At 40.7% G+C, this 9,992-nt stretch overlaps 2 protein-coding genes across 2 annotated transcripts; one reads left to right on the forward strand and one right to left on the reverse strand.

Moving 5' to 3' along the window:
• Positions 1-1,380: 1,380 nt before the first annotated feature.
• Positions 1,381-5,164, reverse strand: pnpo (pyridoxamine 5'-phosphate oxidase). Its single transcript, XM_068583389.1, has 7 exons — positions 4,964-5,164; positions 4,089-4,213; positions 3,918-4,017; positions 3,773-3,826; positions 3,513-3,641; positions 3,345-3,415; positions 1,381-3,107 (listed from the first exon to the last, which is right to left on the reverse strand). Exons 1-7 carry the CDS (start codon positions 5,162-5,164, stop codon positions 2,939-2,941), a joined length of 849 nt encoding a protein of 282 aa, XP_068439490.1. The 3' UTR covers positions 1,381-2,938.
• Positions 5,165-5,755: 591 nt separating this feature from the next.
• Positions 5,756-8,095, forward strand: mrpl10 (mitochondrial ribosomal protein L10). The gene is made up of 5 exons (XM_068583618.1): positions 5,756-5,801; positions 5,955-6,124; positions 6,838-7,002; positions 7,170-7,314; positions 7,476-8,095. The coding sequence occupies exons 1-5, from the start codon at positions 5,762-5,764 to the stop codon at positions 7,712-7,714; spliced, it is 759 nt and encodes a 252-aa protein (XP_068439719.1). The 5' UTR covers positions 5,756-5,761; the 3' UTR covers positions 7,715-8,095.
• The last annotated feature ends 1,897 nt before the right edge of the window (positions 8,096-9,992 follow it).

A 9,992-nucleotide genomic window follows, 5' to 3' on the forward strand; every position in this document is an offset into this window, starting at 1 on the left:
GGACGCCGCGTCTCCTTCTCGCACTTTGTTTATCTGCTGAACTCTGCAAACAAATCCGTACGAATGAACAGTGACGTAATTGTAAATTGACTTTTTATTTTTATTGTTAATGAAACCTTCTATTTGTCTGTAATGTCTGATGCACAATGAATACACGAGAAGAAAAACCAAAGCAAAGTGCATTTATATTACATTTTTATGACCAAAGCAAATGATTATGACATGTGTATATATATATATATATATATATATATATATATATATATATATATATATATATATATATATATATATATATATACATATATATATATATACATATATATATATATATATATATATACATATATACATATATATATATATAAACAACACTTTTTTTCTTTTATAATTCTAGAAACAATTATATAAACATATATAATATATATATTATATATATAATTATATTTATATATATATACATATATAATCATACATATATATATAATTATATTATTATATAAACATATATATATATATATATGTTTATATATGTGTGTTTATATAATCGTTTCTAGAATCCGAAAAGAAGAAAAAAGGTTGTTTTTAATAAATGTAACAAGGTGAGTTAATATAAAAAAAAGTACTTTGTGAATAATTCTCTACTTTTGAACGATTAATGATTAATGTGTTGTGTGCTGGTGTTGTTGCCATGGTGATAGTGAGCATGCGCCGTGCTGCTTCATATTTTGTAATAAACATTAAAGATGAATCCACGAATCAGCTGGACGAAGCTTTTCTTTCATCGTCAACAGAAGATTATAAACAATAATAAATGTTTTTAACCAGAGAATCAGAGTTTCAGAGCGTTTGTTAAAGAAAATACATTTTATATTAAAATAAGTTTGCAACCTTACAGAGTTTATGAATTAAATACTTTAAAACTCTGCAGTGTGCGCCCATTCAAAATCTTATGATAAATCTGTAAATAAGAAAAGTTAAAACTGCCAAAATTCTGTTTGTGTTCAAAGTAAATTAAAATATTATAATGCAAATATTTTATTGTTTAAGATAAGATGTTAATCTCTCTAATGTTAGGATAAAACAAACTGCAGAAATGATAAAATATTGGTTTATGTGCCAGGAAATGTCATCATCAACAAATGTTTTGTGGATGAACTATTCATACAGTTTAATTTATTATAAATATGAACAAAACATTCTATTAAATAGTTTTATCAGCATAGTTTTGGATTTATGTCTCTTCAGTCTTCAGGTTTTTCTGTTTTGTTGATGTTTGCATGCGTTGTGTTGCTGCTGACATCTGCTGGACACACACACACACACACACACACACACACAGACACACACACACACACACAGAAACACACACACGTATCCTCAGCTACAAATTAAACTTTATTAAATAAAAGCAAAACCACTAAACGACAATATCTGAGTACACGCGACAGTCGGCACGACTCAAACCGTCTCTTCTGATCTCAAAGTTAAAAGATTTATTAAGACTTTTACATTCAATTCATCACAAATTCAAGTTATTAATTTAGAAACACAGATAGTTACGGGTCCTTTAGTTCCCTCTAATCTTCTAGAAAAGATACCGATCAATGAAAAGAAGGTTCCTGGTATGTAATCTAGTAACAATGATGAGGAAAATGGAGTCGGTAGTTCAAAACATTTTCAAATGTTACACTTGAATTATTTATGTTTTCTGTTTAATTCATCGAGAAAATAAAATAATTACATAATAATTCTTTGATTAAACAAAAATATGCTTCTAAAAATAGAATAAAAACATTATTGAATGTCATTAAATGGGTTTATGATAATGAAATGTGTTCATTACTGCAGTCACAGATACAGTCATAGTGAGCGATGCTGCTGGCTTTTGGCGGTTTTTGTCCTCCATAGTTTCAACACCTCCAACTGTGACACAACATCAGTAATGTAAAGGTGCATTTATCCGAGTTTAAACAAATCAATGCCTATAAAAATAAATATAAGCTTCCAAGAAAATTAAAAAGAAACTCTCATAATGTCTTTTTTTTTTACAACATTACACACTATAGTTCTAGTAAATCATCTTCAACATAGAAAAATGGACAAAAAGTTGCATTAATGGCAGAAGTGAAGACAAGATTGTGCTTTTTAAATGAGACACACACACACACACACACACACACACACACACACACACACACACACACACACACACACACACACACACACACACACACACACACAGACAATCATTACTTGACAGGACCAGGTGCAGATGGTTCCTCCCAGTGAGATACAGATGGTTCCTCCCAGTGAGATACATAGTTCCTCCCAGTGAGATACATAGTTCCTCCCAGTGAGGTGCAGATGGTTCCTCCCAGTGAGGTGCAGATGGTTCCTCCCAGTGAGACACAGATGGTTCCTCCCAATGAGGTACAGATGGTTCCTCCCAGTGAGGTACAGATGGTTCCTCCCAGTGAGGTGCAGATGGTTCCTCCCAGTGAGATACAGATGGTTCCTCCCAATGAGGTACAGATGGTTCCTCCCAGTGAGACACAGATGGTTCCTCCCAGTGAGACACAGATGGTTCCTCCCAATGAGGTGCAGATGGTTCCTCCCAGTGAGATACAGATGGTTCCTCCCAGTGAGGTGCAGATGGTTCCTCCCAGTGAGATACAGATGGTTCCTCCCAGTGAGATACATAGTTCCTCCCAGTGAGGTACAGATGGTTCCTCCCAGTGAGACACAGATGGTTCCTCCCAGTGAGATACAGATGGTTCCTCCCAATGAGGTACAGATGGTTCCTCCCAGTGAGGTACAGATGGTTCCTCCCAATGAGGTACAGATGGTTCCTCCCAGTGAGGTACAGATGGTTCCTCCCAGTGAGATACAGATGGTTTTAGTGTATCCTCCCCTCCTCCTGCAGGCGGCGCTCTCCTCACGGGGACAGTCGCTGGTACGCCCAGCCGCCCTCTGCAGGGTGCAGGAACTCCTCCGGGCCGGACGCCGCGGCGTCCTTCATCCTGGTGAAGACGATGCGGTCGTGGAGCCGGTTGGTCTGACCCTGCCAGAACTCGATGAGGGACGGCTTGACGATGTAGCCGCCCCTGTTAGAACATAAATATATAGAGATAAATATATTATAAACTCTCTCCTGACCACCAGGGGGCGACTCCTGTGGTTGTATAGAAGTCTATGCTTCATGTGTTAAAGCTGCATTCTCTCTCCTGACCACCAGGGGGCGACTCCTGTGGTTGTATAGAAGTCTATGCTTCATGTGTTAAAGCTGCATTCTCTCTCCTCAGTAATAATAATAAATAATAAATAATAACAGTGATGCGTACCAGTAGTCGGGCATGGGCACATCCGTGTCTTTGTACTTCTCCTCCAGTTCTGCATTTTTCTGCCGTAGATACTGAAAAGAAACCGCAGAGTGAAATCTGAGCCACTCATTGTTATCTATAAATATATATATATATTGTTTTTTATATATATAGAGTTTTGGTTCTTACGTCTCTGTCAGGAACAGGCGTGCTCTGCCGGCTCACCACGGCTCCGATCTGGCTGCTCTTCGGTCGCGAGTGGAAGTATTCACAGGAGCTCTGGAAGGGGATTCGCTCCACAACGCCCTCGATGCGAACCTGCACACACAACCAGGAAGGAGTAAACATCCACCATGCACAGATAATAATAATAATAATAATAATAATAATAATAATAATAATAATAATAATAATTATATAATAATAATGATAATGTGGGATATGCCGACCTGTCTGTTGAGCGGCTCCCAGTAGAAGACCAGACACGCGTGTGGATTGCTCTCCTGTAAAACCACAACATGCTCTTATAATCGCGCAAACGCACACACACACACACACACACACGTACGCACACACACACACACACACTCTCACCAGCTCAGAGCCCTTCCTGCTCTCGTAGTTGGAGAAGAAGCGGAACCCCTCGGTGCTGAAACCTTTCAGCAGAACCATACGAGCCGACGGACGTCCGTCTCTGCACAGACGGGATGACGTCGTCATTTAGCAGAAACGCTGTTTACATTCATAATTTAAGCGTTTCCCTACTTGGTTGCCGTGGCGATGCACATGGCGTTGGCCTCCCCGACCTCGGGGCACTTGGAGGCCTCGTTGAACCAGTCGCCGAACTGCTGGATCGGGTCCAGAGAGACCAGCTGACTCTCCTCGAAGCACTGAGGGAAAAAACACCAGCAACCAAATAACTAAACAACAAAACACCAACAACAGACATGCAGCCAGAAGCAGAGTACACGGTCCAGGTACTTCCACAGGGCAAATATTGTACTTTTTACTCCTCTACCTCTCATATGTACATATTGTACTTTTTACTGTACTACATCTCAGGAGGTAAATGTTTTACTTTTGATTTTACTACATCTCAGAGGTAAATGTTGTACTTGTTACTGTACTACATCTCACAGATGTATATTGTACTTTGTACTACATTAGTCTGACAGCTTTAGTTTCTTCTCAGATGATAGTTGTAAAAAAAAAGGAGCTAAAATGCAACTTACACATTAATGCATACTATATTAAGGTTTTTGAATGCAGTACTTTAACTTGTAGTGGAGTATTTTCACAGCGTTGTTTACTCAGGTTTTGAATACTTCCTCCGGCACTGGAAACAGACACTACTATTCTGACATAAACCTCATAAAGACCTTGAATTATTGAGATAAACCGTGTCACTGTATTTAAATGACTTACGTGGTCTAATTCAGCTTTATTTAAATATCTTGTACAGGTCAAAAGTCAAAGCATGAAACATCTGGAGAGCATGAAAACACAGACTCCTGCTGTATCACACACAATGTTAGAACACCAGAACGTACAGCAGTATTTGTGCACCTAATATTGCCTTTATATATATCATTATAACCTTGCAGTATATCACACTTCAGCAGGCAGCTGACGTCACTCACCTCCTCGTCTCCCTTGTACTTCTTCCTCATGTCACTGAGGTCCATGTTTGTTGGGTCACTCGACGATTTCCTGCAGAAAATTGGCACAAACGAGACACGTGACGGCGGATTTCTTCCAAATACACTGATCAGACCCAACAACTTCACACTGAGTGTGCGCCTCATGCTTGTCACACTGACGATGATGACGTAAGCGCGCATACTGCCTTACGTAAAATGGTTTTGTAATAAAAAAAATTCAATATAACATCGTTTTTTTTTAAGTATATGTTTTTTGCACGCAAGCTTTGGTTGTGAATACATGTGTGATTATATGAACAGAAAGTGTGATTAAGATTTAAAAATCAGAGAAGCGATGATATCGAATATTAAACGCGTACGAGATGCTGCGTTCAGGTCCCGTCTGTTATTTGAGGCTTCTACTCCACTTCATCTCAGAAGGGAAATAAATTGTACTTGTATTTGGCTGACAGCTTTGGCTACTTCACAAATATATTTACAAAACATATCATGATTTATAAAACATAAGGTTTGGTCATATATTGTTTTATAATTATCATTTAGAGTTGTTATTCATTAAACTACCCAACAGTTTATGAATTATACTCTTAATACTATGAGTACATGTTCCTAATTACACTCACTGAAGTAACATACAAAATAAAATATTATTAGTGCGGTATTAGTATTTTTACTTCCTTCAACACCGGCTACAGAACGCTATTCCGTATTTCGATTCTCTTTTGTCCGACACGGAAGTAAACGCTGCATTCGTTCCGTCGTCACTTCCTGTTCAAGATGGCGGCGACCTTGTTCGTAAAATTACTACCGAAACAGGGTAACGTTGAGTCAAACCCGCATTTCTAGCTGTAACGAACTGTCTCCATCTAGTTAATACTTAGCTGTTCGTTATTTTAATAAACTACCTGAAGCTAGAAATGTCCGTCGGCGTCAGTTTAACGCGGTTTAACAGACTTGTTGTCTCTTCCAGGATGGCTTCCCCTCATTCAGACGGTTCGACACGGCTCCAAGGCCGTGACGCGCCACCGGAGGCCGATGCACATCCTCAAGCAGAAGCTCATGGCTGTCACGGAGTACATCCCTCCGGTCCGGGTCGTCCCTCGAGGAGCCTATCCGAGCCAAAGACAACGAGTCCAGGAGGTAACTCACCACTGCGGTTATTTGTTTATTAACGTGCAGAGCTGCATGTTATGTGGCCCAAAGCCTGCAGACATAACACACTATAACGTATATATTATTGTCTTATGACAAAGTTGAAGGTATTGTATCCATGCAATGCATTTAGAATATTAACCAGCCTCCCATTAAATAGAATATGATAAATAAAATGGGTTCCGTCTGCATGCACAGTGCATTAAACCATGACATGAGTCTGACGTCGAGGAAATCCATGGACAGGATATGGAGGCCTCAGAGGAAATTTCTGTTAATAAAAATGAAATAAACTGCAGCAGATTTAAAAGGAGGAGAAGTTTAAGAATGTAACGTCTTTAAATGACTTAAGAAAGTCAGTCGCAAACAGAGAAGTTGCATATTAATACTTTTGTGGCACTGGCGGACATGTGTCTGCAGCACATCAGAGAAAATGTTTATTATTATTATGAATATATATTTTTATTTATCAGACAGGCTCTAGTGTAGACAGAGTTCTTGTACAGCTTGCAAGTTTTGCTTCTTGTAAAACCCCACCCTAAAAAACAGCTTTCATTCCTCAAACGATGGTGTCACACAACGTAAAATAAGTTGTTTTGCTATGGATGCAAATACTCAGCATTAATATAGAAGAATTTAAATTTAAATCATCACCGTGATAACCAGCCGTCTGTTTCAGTGACACTCTCCTCTGTCCCTAGGATAGTCCTCTCATGTTGATCATGAAGAGGAAGCTGCAGACGGTGTTCCAGGACTCCAAGATGATCGCTGTGGTCCAGAACAACTCCAGCAGCGCTGAAGACATGATGGTTCTCAGGCACAGGCTTTATCGACATGGCATTACTGTCAAGTTCTTCTCCAACCAGGTAACGCTGAAAATAATGATATATATATTTATAATTTAAAAAAACTGCACCAAGCTTGTTGAGTCTAACGACGAGTTGACCGTCAGCCTCCTCCTCAGAGAGAATAACAAATCAAAGTTGATAAGAAAATTCTGCAAACCGTTTTTGTTGTTGTTTTTCTTCCCCAGGTGGTTCGGTCGTTCCTGAAAGACGGCTTCCACTCCAACATGACTCCTCTGTTCATCGGCCCGACGGTTCTGTTCGTCAGCAAAGAGCCCAAAGTGAAGGAGATGCTGACGACGCTGCGAGCCAACCAGCAGATGACGCTCCTCGGTAAGCTCATGTCCTAATTATTATCAATAATGAGAAGTTACTAATTAAAAGAATACGACCAGTCGGTGGTTTAACTCGTTGACTCGATCCATTAGAGGACGCTAAACAGGTCCACTACACCTGGTTCTGGTTTCATTCCCTGCATCGCTCCCCGTCAACAGGAGCCTGCATCGACGACAAGCTGCTGAGCGCGCAGGCCCTGGTGAACTACTCCAAGCTGCCGTCCGTGTCTGTCGTCCAGGGCGAGCTGGTGAGCGGGCTGACGATGCTCACCTCGCACACGTCCTCCTTGCTGCGGCGCCACCCGGCCCACCTGTCGGCGCTCCTGCAGCAGTACGTCAAACAGAAGAGCGACGGCGACGGCTCGGAGGGAGTGCCCAAAGCCCAGGAGGCCACGTAGAGCCGCTGGGGGGGGGAGGGACTCCGCAGTGAGCGCTGCTGGGACCTGCAGGTTTCCAGCTGTTTGGAATGACGAGAGACTGTCGGGTTGGACGCATCAATTTCATTTTAACGAGCGAGTTAAAGACAAATTTTTTGAAATGACTCTGCAAAAAGTAGCTGCAGCCTTAAATATTTGACCGGAGCAGTTCAGCCGGCGTCCAGCGTGCGTCTACGCAGAGGAGCGCCGTGGCTGAAGGAATCTGCCGACTCGGCTGTTTTCAGTGCGCCTCGACCTCCTCAACGCGTCTCGGATGGACGGTGCTGCAGAAATGTGAGTGTCCTCCGAGCGATTCCTTTATTTAAAGACACTGTCGCATATGAATAAAGTATTTCAACACAATGTTCCGGCTCAGCTTTGTTTGTATTCGAGAGCCACGGCAATTTTTAAAAGTTTAATTTTTTAGTTTTTGTCCCGAGTTAAATGTTGTTTTTTTTATTTTCCCCTAAAGATAGCCGCGGTGGCGGAATGGAAAACCACTCTACAGCCAGAATAAACACAAGTGGTCACAGATCCTGATAGGTTAATCTGCGGATTACAGTGTGTTAATCTGGGTCAGTCGGTCTTCCTGCACATTGCTCAGGCACTCGCTTCAACGCCACGCTCAATGTCAGAAGGGTCTTAAAATACATTTAGATTCAGACTGAAAGATGCTTCAAACCGTTTTTTTTGACAAATAAAACAAGTTGCATGCTTTTATTTTGGTATTTATCACAAAAAAAGACAGGAACTACCGCCATTTATTCATAATTGACAAATGAAAGGTAAAGTATGATCTGCACTGAATGATTCATCAATCAACAAACACTTTTTTTTTTACATATTTAACTCCCTGCCGCTTTCTTTTAAATACCATATTTCATAAATGATGTATCCTATATGAGGAGGCTGGATTCAAGGCCCCGCCCTCCTCTCTCACGGTCCAGTCGGTGTGCAGAGTGAGCGGAGGTGGGTTAGCTTTACCCTCCGCTACCTCCCTGCTGGACGCGCTGTAATTCCAGCTAATGCGGATAAAGACCGGGACACTTTGCGCACGCCGCCCGCGACGCACAGCTCTCCTTGGATTGGACTCAGAGGGACGGAGCTCGTGTCACCCGCCGACAGCGAGGGCACGAGATTATGTGATTATCTCTGGATGCAACTTGTAGTTTGACTTAATTTTTTTTTAATGGCTTTAGATTGAAAAACGTTTTTCTCCTTGGTTGAAATGGTGATGTTTCTGCCCTTTAAACGGCAAATGAAGCCCTTGTTGGATTAACCGGCCCGGAGGATGAGACTCGCTGGTGGATTTCAGGTGAGGCTTATTTCCTGGATTTTTAAACAGGAGTCTGGGTTCAATTCTGCCGCAAAAAAAATGATCCGAACCATCAGAAAATGTTGGATATCGTATGAGAAATGCATATATTATTATCATACTGTTAAAATACTGTATTGTTTATTTGAAATAGTGCAAATGTTCTCATCTGTGTGCAGGAACAGTGACACTTAAAGGTTGTAGAGAAGAGTTTGTGCAGCACTTAATGGATCCAGCGGGTCCTAAAGGCTTGTGTGGACCGGTGTCAGTGTGTCTGCTTCCTGGTTGAGAGTGTGTGTGTGTGTGTGTGTCTGTGTGTGTGTGTGCGTGTGTGTGTGTGTGATAACAATCAGACTCCAGGTCCTGTTAGATTTCCTCCCCTCTGTTTCCTTCCTGCAAACTGATTCAATCCTCACTCTTCACAATGTTTGTGCTGCAAATGGAGTGAAGTTGAGACATTTCCACTCATTCATACATATTTTTAATCTTTTATTGGCTCCCGTTATAATCTGGAGGTCATAATCTCTGTATCTTCACCCCATCATCCTCTGGCTACTGCCAAAAACCTCGGATGACTTATTTTGTTGGCTCGTGTTTCCACATAATGAGCTTGAGCTCTGAATCCAACACGAGGAACAAGTAGCATCCTATTTTAAACCTTAATGTTATAAACCTTAATGTTATAAACTTTGATGTTATAAACCTTTATGTTTAGAACAGGCCTTTGGATAAAAAATGTATTCAGATAATTTGAAGTGGACTTGATCTTTGTGCAAAACCTTAACTGCAAATCTGAGCTCACACTTTATGGAAACTAACATCTTTTTTGTCATCTAATGAGATCAGAATCCCAGTTTTATGTATTTTTACCTGCAGAATATTCTTTGTTCCGTCTTCATTAAACAAGCTCAGAAACCTGCAAATCCTTTCATCCTTTTTCCACCC

The sequence above is a fragment of the Clinocottus analis genome, unplaced genomic scaffold (genome assembly GCF_023055335.1).
Source record: "Clinocottus analis isolate CAN_PGR_092001 unplaced genomic scaffold, fCliAna1.0.p SCAF_19, whole genome shotgun sequence".
NCBI lineage: Eukaryota > Metazoa > Chordata > Actinopteri > Perciformes > Cottidae > Clinocottus > Clinocottus analis.